This window comes from Myotis davidii, unplaced genomic scaffold (assembly GCF_000327345.1).
Source record: "Myotis davidii unplaced genomic scaffold, ASM32734v1 scaffold69, whole genome shotgun sequence".
NCBI classification, from domain to species: Eukaryota; Metazoa; Chordata; class Mammalia; order Chiroptera; family Vespertilionidae; genus Myotis; species Myotis davidii.
In genome coordinates, this window is record NW_006300363.1 from 348078 (window position 1) to 362029 (window position 13952).

General features: G+C 58.1%; 1 protein-coding gene across 2 annotated transcripts in view; it reads left to right on the forward strand.

Moving 5' to 3' along the window:
- Nucleotides 1-13151, forward strand: part of JUP (junction plakoglobin) — a 21010-nt gene extending 7859 nt beyond the window's left edge. For both annotated transcript variants that reach the window (XM_006776656.2, XM_006776655.2), the window contains exons 2-15: nucleotides 2396-2611; nucleotides 4242-4501; nucleotides 4720-4958; nucleotides 5640-5841; nucleotides 6845-6989; nucleotides 7114-7217; nucleotides 8393-8731; nucleotides 9547-9702; nucleotides 9911-10030; nucleotides 10469-10619; nucleotides 10718-10839; nucleotides 11635-11674; nucleotides 11952-12116; nucleotides 12380-13151. In XM_006776656.2, coding sequence (XP_006776719.1) covers nucleotides 2404-2611; nucleotides 4242-4501; nucleotides 4720-4958; nucleotides 5640-5841; nucleotides 6845-6989; nucleotides 7114-7217; nucleotides 8393-8731; nucleotides 9547-9702; nucleotides 9911-10030; nucleotides 10469-10619; nucleotides 10718-10839; nucleotides 11635-11674; nucleotides 11952-12103 — 2238 coding nt within the window. In that variant the 5' untranslated portion in view covers nucleotides 2396-2403 and the 3' untranslated portion in view covers nucleotides 12104-12116; nucleotides 12380-13151. The remainder of the gene's footprint in view (nucleotides 1-2395; nucleotides 2612-4241; nucleotides 4502-4719; nucleotides 4959-5639; nucleotides 5842-6844; nucleotides 6990-7113; nucleotides 7218-8392; nucleotides 8732-9546; nucleotides 9703-9910; nucleotides 10031-10468; nucleotides 10620-10717; nucleotides 10840-11634; nucleotides 11675-11951; nucleotides 12117-12379) is intronic.
- Nucleotides 13152-13952: the final 801 nt, after the last annotated feature.

Here is a 13952-nt window from a genome sequence, read left to right on the forward strand (position 1 = left end):
TCGGCGTGGAGCACCCCCTTTCCTCACTGTGGAGCCTCCGTTTCCTCACCTAGAACTAGGGAATAATAGAATACCTGCCAGGGTTGCTTGGAGGGAAGGCTGAGATGAGATTCATTTGATAGGAAAGGCAAGCAGATGGCCTCTCTGCCAGGGATCCTCTGACCTGAGACCTCTGTGTCCCCCTGGGCTGATGGGGGCGGGGGGGCTGCTGAGGAAACCTCCTCCTGTGGCCAGCCTTGACCTTGGTGGTCCCTTTGGACACTGGGCAGGTGAGGGGGTGTCCCTGCGGTTCTGGATGAGGCCTGTGAGCCCCAGAGGTAGGCAGCTGTTTCTGCTGGGGGTCGGGGGGCTCTTTCCAACTCCGGTAGTGGGGTGTTTTACTGATCAGGGTTTGAGATGCCCAGCCCGTCCCGAGTGGATTTGACGGAGGCTCGGCGTCCAGGTGTCAGCTCAGCCCTCCTCCTGGCCGAGTGGCATTCAGAGGGTTAATGCGGCGTATTTCCTGGTGCAGTTTCACTCTCTCTCTCCCAGTTCTGTGACAGGCTTGCTTCTCCGGACTCTCCTCTCTTTTCTCTCTCCAGGGAAGGCATGAGTGCTGGGCATGGGTTGGGGGTGGGGTGGGTCCTTCTGTTATAGCCACACTTGGTCAGTGCCTGGGAAGCAGCTGGCACAGCTGGTGGCACCGAGCCGTATGTCTGGTACTGGGGCCTGCTTCTGTTTATCAGCACGAAACTCTGAGTCACTGGGGCTGACGCGATGGGAGGAGGGGACGGAGGTGCTGGGAGCTGGTCTGGCTCCTGCCTCTGCCTGTCCAGGTGTGCTCAGGGGCAGGGTAGCAGCCAGGTGTCACCATAAAAGGAAGTGAGACCTGAAGGACGACCATTTGTCATCCCTTCCTCCTTGAGGGTGGCACCCGCCAGGCCTCACTGGGAAGACATATCCCTGGTGATCTTTGTTCCTGGGTGGGGCCAGGCGGCACCAGCCACCCCACCCTCATGCTCACCGGTCCCCCAACACAACAGGTTTGAGGTGCTGGGTGCTGCCCAGCCTCCTGGGTGGACCAGCCCGGGCTCTGCTTGCTGTCTGAGGCCACGCTGGGTGTGCAAAGCCCGCACACGCACACTTGGGTGTCACGCGTGCCTGTGCCTCGTCCCGGCTCTGCCATTTCTCTGCTGTGCCACCTTGCCTGGTGGAGCCTCAGTTTCCACATCTGTGAAGGGGTCACAGCATGTGCTTCGAAACCCGCTTGTGAGGGTGGCGCGTTAGTGGAAGGTCTGGCCCAAGGTCGGCCCTCACTGGAGCACAGCTTCCCTTGCCTATCCTCCCGGGTGCTGACTCCCACGGTCAGTTCCCAAGACAGGGAGCCAGGCAGCAAGTGGGAGTGCGCCTCCCTGGCACACAGTAGGGCTGACTCTTCACTAATCCAAGTGCCCCAGGTCCCTGCAGCGAGAGGGAGGGGTTCTTGAATGGCGGTGACCACCCGAGGCCCGCTCACTGCTTATCCCTGGCCTGGGTTCCAGGAGGCCCAGAGGTGGGCAAACACTATAGGGGAGAGTAGACGGTGCTGACACACTGTCACCAATATCTGTGCCTACTGTGAGCCAGGCACCGTGCTGGGTCCTTTCCAGATACAGTCCTCACAACCACCTGCTAGGGAGGTGGCATGACCCCATTTTACAGATGGGGACACTGAGGCTCAGCACACAGGCGAACTGCCCCGGTAGTATGTGGCTGTCATTTGAAACTGTGGGTGGGACTCAGAACTCTGGGAAAAGCTCCCAGGAACTGGGGTGTCGGAGAGAGGGGGGAATCTTCGGCCCTGGGCCTCTCAGGCCACTTGTGATCCTGCTACATCTGCAGGAAAGTGAGGTCCCGAGGGATCCTGGGGCGCCTCTGGCTTCCCAGCAGCCTCCCTGGCTTCCCAGAGAAACCTGTCCGACTGCTTCCCTGTCTGACCAACCTGTTTCTGGTGCAGCTACCTCACATCCAGCGGCCCTTCCCAGGGAGCCCCAGTGGATGGGGGTGGCCTGCGGGAACCCCAGAAGCTGCGGGAGGCCCTGAGTGCTTTCTGCTGTGGGAGAGTTGGGCAGGGTCAACTAGTTGTGGGAGCCCAGGGCTGGGTTGAGGCCTCTAGGTTTTTGCTGCCCTACCCGCCATGGGGCTCACCCACCCTGGCGGGGGTCAGAGATGCAAGCCCCGGCTCAGGTGTGGCTATCCCTCCCTGGGCCTGGTGCTCTTCTGTGCCCCACTCCCTCCCCCACAGCCCCCTGGGGCCCCTGGGTTTGTGGTGGGAGTAAGGGGTGACGGGCAGGCCTGGGGAAGCCAGGGGCTGGGCCAGCCAATGGGATGCCTCGATGGAGCCAGCTGACTTCCTGCCCTTTCTCTGTGTCCCCAGCAGCCACCATGGAGGTGATGAACCTGATTGAACAGCCCATCAAGGTGACGGAGTGGCAACAGACGTATACCTACGACTCAGGCATCCACTCCGGCGTCAACACCGGCGTGCCCTCGGTCAGCAGCAAGGGCATCATGGAGGACGAGGAGGCCTGTGGGCGCCAGTACACGGTCAAGAAGACCACGACCTACACCCAGGGGGCGCCTCAGAGCCAAGGTTGGGGACTATCCCGTGGGAATCCATCCTCCAGCGGAAAACTAGGCTGGGCCCCGGAGGGAGGTCAGGGTAAAAGGAGGCAGATTTTAGGGGCCTCCCAGTCTGAGGGGGGAGGCACAGCTGCTTCAGGAGACCCCCATCTGGAAAGGAGGCAGGTTCTTCTTCATGAACCTCTAGAATGGAGGGGAGGCAGACCCTGCCCATCAGTCTGAAGGAAGAGGCACAGTCCTTGCCTTCCATGAAGTTAGGGCATAAAGAAGAGGCGTCACTATTGCCCTCGGGGACCCGTGGACTGTGGAAATCAGAGTCCTTTTGTTCTGCTAGAGGAGGTGCAGCTCTCAGCCTGAGGGTTCCTGGTGGGGGCGGGGAGGAGTCAAGGCTGGCATGTGGAACGCGCTGACATGGAGGTGGGCCAAGGTCAGGTGGTGAAGTAACCAGCCTGTTCTGGGCCTTAGGGATGGCGATGCCCCGCCAGCATTCAGGTGGGAAAGCCATGTCCACATCTCCTCCCTGATTAATTGGAGGGTGGAAACTCTGCCTCCCTCTCCCCGGGGCGTCGGGACACTGGCCAGGACAGTGGACTCCCAGGTCAACCCAGGAGGCGGAACCTGGAGTCTGAGCTAAGAACCCACCTCCTGCTCTCCGAAACCCACTCTCCTGACTTTCTCTCTGGTCTGCTGTATGGTATTGGGTGCCTATGGCCTCTGAGCCTCTATTTGCCTGTCTATATAATGGGAGAGTTGCCTCCCATGGAGACGATGAGGGTATAATTAGAATCATGAGATGTCAGGGTTGAGGAGAACCAGGCTGTCTCATCCGACCTTTACCTGGTTGTTAAGGGAGGGACACAGAGTCGAGGTTGGGGCTCTGGAGTCAGATTGTCTGAGTTCAGATCCCAGCTTGGGTCTCATAATCTCTGTGCCTCAGTTTTTTCATCTGTAAAGTGGAAATAATAATAGTATTTATCTTGGCCCTGGTTGGTTAGAGCATCAACCTGATAACACTGAGGCTGTGGGTTCCATACCTGGTCAGGGCGCATACAGGGATCAGCCAATGAATGCATAAATAAGTGGAATAAGAAATTGACCCCTCTCTCTTTCTCGCTCTCTCTGAAATCAATAAATAAAAATTTTAAAAATATAGCAGTATCAGATGTTATTAACTATATTAAAAATATCTTGTAAAAATCGTACTTATCTTGTAGGGTTGTACGATTAAGTGAGAAAATACAAGAAAAATGCTTAATTCACTGCCAGGTATATAATGAATACTCAAAAAATGTTAACTATCCCTATTAATAATAATAACAATCACTAACATTTCTGTAGTGAGATGTGCCTTACACGAATCCTTTTCAGAGAAATTCACAGCTATTATCTCATTTAATTCTCATAAGAATTCCCTGTGGTGGACAGAACAGGTGGTGCCCCATTTTACAGATGATGGAACTGAGGCGATGGTGACCTCCTCAAGGTCACTGGTTAGAGGCAGAACTGTAGGTGGTGTGCTGGGCCTTAGGCTGGGTTGGGAGGCAGCCCAGAGAATGCCGTTGGGTTATTTGCACAGCCTGCCTGCTCCCAGGTCCCCCTTGCCTGCTTCTGCAGCTCAGTCCCCACCCGTTGGTCTCTAGGTGACCTGGAGTACCAGATGTCCACGACGGCCAGAGCCAAGCGGGTGCGGGAGGCCATGTGTCCTGGCATGACCGGAGAGGACAGCTCACTGCTGCTGGCCACCCAGGTGGAGGGGCAGACCACCAACCTGCAGCGGCTGGCCGAGCCGTCCCAGCTGCTCAAGTCAGCCATTGTCCATCTCATCAACTACCAGGACGATGCTGAGCTGGCCACCCGGGCCCTGCCCGAGCTCACCAAGCTGCTCAACGACGAGGACCCGGTCCGTGGGGGGCCCAGCTGGGGCGGGAGAGGCCGGGTGTCCGCAAGGGAGGGCTGGGGATAGAGGGAGGCCTTTGACCCAGAGCCCCATCCGTAGGAAGGGTCTGACCTGGGTCCCCACTGAGCTCTGTGAATGGGTCTCCTGGTCACCACCTTTTCACAGTGGCAGCTGGACCTGGCCGACCTGCTCACTTCCATCCTCCCCTCCACCCTCCCCAGGTGGTGGTGACTAAGGCAGCCATGATTGTGAATCAGCTGTCGAAGAAGGAGGCATCGAGGCGGGCGCTGATGGGCTCGCCCCAGCTGGTGGCGGCTGTTGTGCGCACCATGCAGAACACCAGCGACCTGGACACGGCCCGCTGCACCACCAGCATCCTGCACAACCTCTCCCACCACCGCGAGGGGCTGCTGGCCATCTTTAAGTCTGGTGGGATCCCCGCCCTGGTTCGCATGCTCAGGTACCCACCCCTACTCACTGTGGGGCCCAGAGCCTCCCTCCCTTGGCTTTGTCCCTCCCTCCCCTGCGCTTCCATACCACGTTTACTGAGCACCTACTATGTGCCAGGTGCAGAACCATGCCCAGTCTTGGTGCTTAGCTGCTCATATAATGAGCAGGTTAGACATGAGGCTACCGTATAGACCAGGCAGAGGTGTGTCTGAGATGGTTCAGACCTCTTGAGGAGCTGCTGTCAGTGAAGGGAAGAGTATTCCAAGGGAGGTAACAGCATGCTCCCTGCATCCTTTGGGCCTTGCAGTATTGAGGGGCCTCTTTCCCCGGCTCAGGACCAGGCTGTGAGTTCCTGGAGGGTAGATGTTGATCCTACTCCCTTCCGAGCCCCTTCCAGAAGGCATGTGGCCTTCTATGTGGTAGTTACTCTACATGGTAGGGGCAGGTAACAGGGGACTACTCTCCGCTCAGCACCGGGCTGGGGGCCCAGGAGCCGGTGACAAGGTCCCAGTGGGGAGAGGGGAGGTGCTGTGTGCATAGACGTGGGCTGGGCTTGAGGGACGATGAGATTTAGCAGAGGGCTGTTTCCATGGGGTGTGGGTACTGGAGAGGGCTTCCTGGGGGAGGTGGCCTACATTTATGCCAGGCCCCTGGGACCCGACTCACCCTAACCCCCTGCCCGCCCTCCCAGCTCGCCCGTGGAGTCGGTCCTGTTCTACGCCATCACCACGCTGCACAACCTGCTGCTCTACCAGGAGGGCGCCAAGATGGCGGTGCGCCTGGCCGACGGGCTGCAGAAGATGGTGCCCCTGCTCAACAAGAACAACCCCAAGTTCCTGGCCATCACCACCGACTGCCTGCAGCTGCTGGCCTACGGCAACCAGGAGAGCAAGGTGGGCCCCTCCCCGCCCCAGCCAAGACCCACGGCCCCCTTTACATCGCCTTCTGTCCGGCTGCAGCCTCAGACCGATGCCTCCTGACCGTTTGTAGGTGAAATATACATGTATGTGCAGTTATGCATATTTCATCGTATATCTATTTTGAGTATAAGGAAAAGAAAAAAATTCATTAGCCTCACACAGCCATTGCTACCTAGATGTGCTTCCTCCAGTGGTATCCTGTGGGCATATTTGTACGTAGACATCATACCAGATGTCTAACTGCATCTGTTTTTATGTAATGTTGTCCTCAAAATTACCCTCTACAATGGCAAATAGCATTTCATTAAGTGGAGGCCCTAGACTTGGTTCTGAGGAAGGGTATCTGAATTGTTCCTGACTTCCTTCCTTTTTTTTTTTTTTTAAATATATTGTTATTGGTCTCAGAGAGGAAGGTGAGAGGGAGGGAGAGATAGAAACATCAATGGTGAGAGAGAGTCACCGATTAGCTGCTTCCCGTGTGCCCCACAGAAGGGATCAAACCTACAACCCAGGCACGTGTCCTTGGTCGGGAATCGAACCATGAGCTCCGGGTTCATAGGTCAACGCTCAACCCCCGAGATACACCCACTGGGCTGTTTTTCCACCTCTGTAAACAATGCTGTAATGAACCTCTTCAGGCACACAGCTTTTCCCAGAGATTGGAACATCTTTCATCATCAGGGCCAAGCGTTTTTGATATTTCTAGGCTTTTACCCCGACTGCCAGATCGCTTTCCAAAAGGATTGTATTACTTACCATGCCCTCAGCGGTGATGTTTGTTAGCACAGTTTCGCCTCATCCTGGTCAGCATTGTGGATTCTCCTTTTTTTAAGATTTTGGCTTATTGAATAGTCACACAGTCCATTCAAGTTTTACCTGACGCTCAGTAATGGCAGCTCCGTGAGCCCCCTTCCCGCCCTTGTTCGTTGTCACAGTCCCTGTCTGTCTCACACTCCTTCTCCCCCTCTCCCCACAGCTCATCATCTTGGCCAACGGAGGACCCCAGGCCCTGGTGCAGATCATGCGCAACTACAGCTACGAGAAGCTGCTCTGGACCACCAGCCGCGTCCTCAAGGTGCTGTCGGTGTGTCCCAACAACAAGCCTGCTATCGTGGAGGCTGGTGAGTGCGGTGGCCTGAGGACGAGGCCCGTGTGGCGAGGAGGGCCAAGGTGGAGCCCTGTCTAGCGGCCAGGCTCAGTTAGCTGTGCTCCCTGTGGCTGACGTCACTGTCCCCCCTGCCCCAGGTGGGATGCAGGCTCTGGGCAAACACCTGACCAGCAACAGCCCCCGCCTCGTGCAGAACTGCCTGTGGACCCTGCGCAACCTCTCCGACGTGGCCACCAAGCAGGTGAGGACAGTGTCCGGGCCTGGGTTCGCTTCATCAGCCCCCTTGTCCTCCTGTCACCACGTCCAGCCTCCTGTCTAGGAGTCTGACCTCAGGAGCCGGAGATGGAGCGGGTGCGGGGTGGGGTTCGGGGTGGGGGAAGGCCTCTACGCCTTGCCGTGCTGTGGCTGAGTCTGGAAGGAACCTGACCCTCATCCCTTTAGCTCAAGGCTCTAGTCCCCATTAGGAATTCGGGAAGGGGCATCGATAGCGAGGGCTGATTTTTCTAAGCTGGGTTTCGGGGGGCACCAGGGGAACAGTTTGACCTAGGCCCCGAGGCGGGGAGCAGCAGGTGCCAAGAAACAGCTTGAGGGCCCAGTGGCTAAAAACACAACTTAAGAAAAACTGTAGTTTCAGGACAAGTCTCCTGGTCCCTCCTTCCAGCCTGACTCATTCCTCAGAGCCCCGTCAGCAGGCTGTCTAGTGAGCACCGCCATGTGCTGGACTGTTGGACGTTGTCTTGCTCACCCCTTTAACACCTGCGGTGGAGTGGGGACGGGGTTGGTTAGATGAAGAAACAGCGGCTCAGGAAGTCAAGTAGGGCCCTTGGTCCCAGCCAAGAAATGGCAGCACCGACGGGTGAACCCGGGGCTGTCTGTCCCCAGAGCCTGTCTTCCTGTCCCACCACAGGCCACAGGGCACCCCCTGGGAGACTGAGGCTGCTGGGTTAGGGATGTTTCCTGAGAGAGGATTTGGCCTGGGGTTCGCTGAGGGGGGCAGCGTGAAGGCTCAGAAAGGTAGAAGCATGTAAAAATGGGTCAGCTGGGCCACTGAGGCAGGGACCTCAATTTCCTCCTGGCCTGGGGGCCTCCTGCAGCCTGAGTGGGGCTCTGCCTGGGTCTGAGGATGCGGAGGAGGAGCAGGGCGGCTGGAGGAAAGAGCGTGGAGCTGAGACACAGGCCGGGGCTCAGATCTGGCCCACTAGCCGTGGGTCCGTGGGCAAGCCACATACCCTCCCTGGCCTCAGTGCCCCCCAGGAGAGCATTGCCCTCTCACGGGCACAGGGGTGAAGGTTCCCTGGCACACCAGCAGGGCCCATTGAGATCAGCCATCTGGCCATCGGCGCTCCCCTGGGGCATGCCTGGGGGCAGTTGGGAGTCTCTCTCACTCATCACTGCCTCCCTGACCTCCGACCCCAGGAGGGACTGGAGAGCGTGCTGAAGATCCTGGTGAACCAGCTGAGTGTGGACGACGTCAACGTCCTCACCTGTGCCACGGGCACGCTGTCCAACCTGACGTGCAACAACAGCAAGAACAAGACGCTGGTGACGCAGAACAGTGGCGTGGAGGCGCTCATCCACGCCATCCTGCGTGCTGGCGACAAGGACGACATCACGGAGCCTGCTGTCTGCGCCCTGCGCCACCTCACCAGCCGCCACCCTGAGGCCGAGATGGCCCAGAACTCCGTGCGCCTCAACTATGGCATCCCAGCCATTGTCAAGCTGCTCAACCAGCCCAACCAGTGGCCACTGGTCAAGGTACAGCCACCACTGCTGTGGTGGGGGCTAGGCCAGGGAAGGGGACTAGGTGCTGCATCAGTATAGGCAGAGCTGCTGTAACAGAGAGGCCCTCAGTAAGACAGAAATTCTTTCCTATGGAATGGTTTAGACTCCCACAGTGGCTCTGCTCCTGGGCCCAGAATCTTCCTCTCTTGTTGCTCAGCCATCCCCAAAGGCAGAGCTCCAAGTTTTACCAGTCACATGACCACCTTGGGCTGTCTCATTACACTCAGGTTCTGATTCGGTAGGCCTTGAGGGGAGGGGAGATGTGTTAAGAGAAGGGATAAGGGTGAGGGTCAGGGCATGGGGGTTGGTAGAATGTTCTGGAATGGGGTATCATTTTATTTTTTAAAATATATTTTTATTGATTTCAGAGAAGAAGGGAGAGGGAGAGAGATAGAAACATTAATAATGAGAGAGAATCATTGATTGGCTGTCTCCTGCACACTCCACACTGGGGATCAAGCCCGCAAGCCGGGCATGTGCCTTGACTGGGAATCGAACCCTGACCTCCTGGTTCATAGGTTGACAATCAACCACTGAGCCAAACGGGCCAGGCTGGGGTATTATTTTAGCAGGGGCTGTCAGAGTTAGACGTTAGACCGACGAGAACCCACAGATCCTATGGAATAAGGGACATGCGCGGGGGTGGTCTCATTCTTGGGAGACCTTCCAGCACATCCATGTTCGTCCAGGGGTCAGAGAGATGCTAGGGAGGAGGAGATGATGCTGGGAAATTGGGATCCTCCAGACACCCAAGAAATGACCCTGATTGTTGTCCCTTTTCTTGCCAGGCAACCATTGGCCTGATCAGGAATCTGGCCCTGTGCCCCGCCAACCATGCCCCACTGCAGGAGGCAGCAGTCATTCCCCGCCTCGTCCAGCTGCTGGTTAAGGCCCATCAGGATGCCCAGCGCCATGTGGCTGCGGGCACACAGCAGCCCTACACGGTGAGTGAGCCAGGTGCCCGTGACCGCCCTCCCTGGGGTCTGGCAGGCAGTCCTCTGTGAGTGTGTGCACATGAGTGTGTGTGTGCTTGGGGAGGCGAGTTGTAGCTGGTGCCCCTCCAAGGACCAGTGAGGTCTGACAGTGTCGGGGGATGTGAGGCCACGTCCAAGGGCCACCTGTTGCCACGCCCCAATGTCTCCTCTCGTGCAGGATGGCGTGAGGATGGAGGAGATTGTGGAGGGCTGCACCGGAGCCCTGCACATCCTCGCCCGGGATCCCATGAACCGCATGGAGATCTTCCGACTCAACACCATCCCGCTGTTTGTGCAGGTGAGTCTGGGCAGGTGGGCAGGAGGGCCCCCGCCCTGCTTATCCCCACTGCTGACCCGGGAAGGCCGGCCGCCCTGGGGCGGGTGGTCGGTGTGGTGTGGTGGTGGTTTTGCTTTGCAGCATTTTCTTTCTTGTGTTTCAGTGTGAACTCAGACATTTTTAGGGAAAGTCTTTTAATGAAACAGGAACTGCTTTATGCAATGTCAGATGAAGAAAATAGGATAGATTGATGACTATAGTAAAAACCCAGTGGCAACATGCCAGTGTGTTCACAGAGGCTGGCTGTCTGGGTGGGAACTGTGTGGCTTTCTCTTCCGTTTCTTCATACTTTTCTTAGAATTTCACACTTTCTCGTATGAGCTTGGGGTTAATCCCCAAAGGGAGGCGGAGGAGGGGGGCTCTGCCACCTGCCTCACCCCCACCCTGCGCCCGTCCCAGCTCCTGTACTCGTCGGTGGAGAACATCCAGCGCGTGGCCGCTGGCGTCCTGTGCGAGCTGGCCCAGGACAAGGAGGCCGCCGACGCCATCGACGCTGAGGGCGCCTCGGCCCCACTCATGGAGCTGCTCCACTCCCGCAATGAGGGGACCGGTGAGAGGCTGTGCTGGGGGCGAGGGCGAGGAGGGGCTGGGTCTTGTCCCCCCAGCCAGGGGAGGAGGTGCCCAACTTGGCCTTTCCTCTCTGCTCAGCCACCTACGCCGCGGCCGTCTTGTTCCGCATCTCCGAGGACAAGAACCCAGATTACCGCAAGCGCGTGTCCGTGGAGCTCACCAACTCCCTCTTCAAGCACGACCCCGCTGCCTGGGAGGCCGTGAGTACCGGGGGTGGGGAGGGGGCAGGTGGGGTGGCCGCGGAAGGCTGCGCAAGTGGCACACTGCACAGGGACAGCACGTTCATGCCGTCCTGGCTACTTCATAGATTTTTATTTTATGATTGGATCATTTATGACGCTTCTCAGGAGATGGAAAGAGTAGGTTGAACCATTTGTGGATTTTAAAAAAGATTTTTAATTGATTTTTAGAGAGAGAGGAAGGCAGAGGGAGGGAGAGAGAGAGAGAGAGAGAGGAGCACCGATGTGAGAACGGCACATCATCAGCTGCCTCCTGCATGTGCCCTGACTGGAAATCAAACTGGCAACCCCTGGTGCCCAGGACCATGCCCAACCTGAGCCACACCGGCCAGGCCTGCCTGTTTGTGACCTACCAAAATGGCGATTTAATTTGGTCCAAGCTGCTATAAAACGTGGAGGCAGGAGTGCCTTTTCTAACTTGCACAAAGGTCCTCTATAGGCTATCGGGCTGCCCTGATCCTGGGTGGGGCAGCTCCCGGCACCCATTCTCAAGTCCTCTCCCCTCCATTCCCCCCGCAGGGCTGTTCTTGTTCTGTGGGTGCCCCCAAGAATGAATGGTGGGACCTCCCCCCTGGGGAGGTGCCTGAGAAGAGGAGTTTATCAGGGCACTGGGTTACCCCATTTCATCTTCGGTTCCCTCAAGTGATCTCGCTTTTCCTCTGACCCCTTTGTAGAAGCATCGTTAGCTGCCCACTCGCAACCCCTGCGTTTTCTGCCCTTCCCCCTCCCTCACTGTTTCTCTGTCTCCCTCCTCAGGCCCAGAGCATGATCCCCATCAATGAACCCTACGCGGATGGTAAGCGTGTGCAGAGTTCTCAGGAGCCTAGAGAGCGGGGAGGGACATGGGGGTGTGAGGGAGGGAGAGGCACTGTGTCTGCAGGGCCATGGCAGCTACTGGATGGCACCCACACGCACACCTGTCCAGGTCTCTGACGTGGGAGTTTAGGGAGGCGGGTCAGGTCCCCCGGGGATAGGCAGTGGGGGAGGAGGTGGCTGAGGGCTGTCCAGACGCGCCTCCCCCCCCCAACAGGGTGGTCTGCAGACCCTGGACAGAGTCCCCTTCTCCTTCCCAGACATGGATGCCACCTACCGCCCCATGTACTCAAGTGACGTGCCCCTGGACCCCCTGGAGATGCACATGGACATGGAGGGGGACTACCCCATCGACACCTACAGCGAAGGCCTCCGGCACCCCTACCCCACCGCCGACCACATGCTGGCCTAGCTGGCTCCACCTGGTATGGCGTCTCCCACTGAGACACGATTTCCTTTCCTGCTAGATCCTCCCTCTCGTGGGCCGCTCATGTTTCTGTTGAAACTCTGGCTCCTTTTGGGGGAACCAGTGTGGGGCCTTTTGCTATTGCGCTCCCCAAGGAAGGCCAGCCTTCGTCTCTGTCTTTGCTGGGTGGGGAGTCCTGCCCCTTCTCGGGGTGGTGGGTGGGTGACGCGAGCTTCTAGGGGACACAGTCCTGCCCTGACCTTGGTGTCTGCCCATCCCCAGGTGCAGCTCCTCATCGGAGAGGCTCTCTGTGCAGACGATGGGGCGAGACAGAAAAGTGCCTGAGCCCGGGGACCAGGGCCGTGACTTCCTGCCGAACCCCGCGCCTCCATAGCGTCTTTCTTGGGTGGTGATCTGCTCCTGCTTTTCTGTTCTGGGCTATGGGTCAACGGCCCAGGCCCCTCCCCCACCCTGTGGCCCTGGCACTAAAGCTTTAGACTCTGTTTCCCCAGCGCCCCCCTCCCTGCGCTGGCTGCCTGTCTCCAGCCGCCTGGACCCCACTGGGCTTTGGTTGCTTCTCTGGGCCCGATTTTCTCATTGCACTCCACCCACCAATTGTCCTGAGCCCCGGGGTCTCCAGGACCCGGGTTCAAGGCCCAGAGCCCCAGAATCCAAAGCTTCTGAGAAGTTCAGGGACCGTCCAGGACGATGTGGAGCGTGAGTCCCCACTCCAGACCCCTGCCTGCTCCTCTCCCCAGGACGCTCACTGGGCCCTGGCCCCCTCCCGGGGGAGCTCTGGGGACAGCTTCCTCACCCCCCCTCCCCCGCCCACACGACTGCCCTAGCTGACCCCAGAAGTGCTCTTGGCTGACCCCTCTGGTGTGCGGTGAGGGGCTTTCTCTTCCCCTTCCTGTTTCACCTCCCCCGCATCCCTGCACGTGGGTGTGGAGGCTGGGGGAGGTCCCTGGGAGAGTTTTATTATTATCGCTTTATGTTTTTGGTTATTGGTTTTTTGTATAGACCAAAGCAGTGAAAATAAAACTAACACACAGATCCAATGGACTCTTGGGGGGCATGGGCTGGGAGACGGGGACTCTCTTAGCAGCCTCATGGCCATCCTATTTGTGGGCAAGACACGGAGAGAGGATGGTCAGGGAGAAAGGAACATTTAAAGAGGCAGAGTCCATTTAATGCAATACAAACTCCTACCTTTCCAACCTGGAACCGGGGGAGCCTAAGAGGGGCTAAGAGATGGCCTCTGGGGACACCAGGCCTTCCTCCTCTCTCCAAGGGGCCTCCTCCTTGCTGGCCTCTGAGCCTCAGCCCTGCCCCACCCTGCCCCGTGTGGCCTGAGCGTACATGTGGGTTTCTCCTGGCCCAACACTCCCTGCGGCCTACGGCGTGGAGTCCAGGCCCCTCTGTGGTCTGCGGTGGGCCTGCCAGCCCCTGCCCTCCTCCCCCTGTCCCCTCAGCCAGCATCCTGCACACTGTTTCTTGCCTCCTGATCTTGGTCCATGCTGTTCCCTCTGCCTGGAATGGCCGCCCTACTCACCCATGGGGACCCAACTCAGCCCACTCCAGGAACACCTCCCCCGAGCCTCCCTGCTCCCAGCCAGGCTGACGTGCTGCCTCTCCTCTGCTCCAGAAGGCCCCGTGCGTGGCTGTCATTTCACTCATCACATTGGTGTGACTGTCAGCTTATGTGACAGCCCCCACCCACATCCCAAATTCTTCTTCCTGCGGATGCAGTGGGCCTGCCTTGGAGAAGGCTGATGGGGGTGTTGGGCCCAGGTTCCCAAGCTGCCAGGCCACTGTGTGTGTGTGTGTGTGTGTGTGTGTGTGTGAGTGTGTGTGT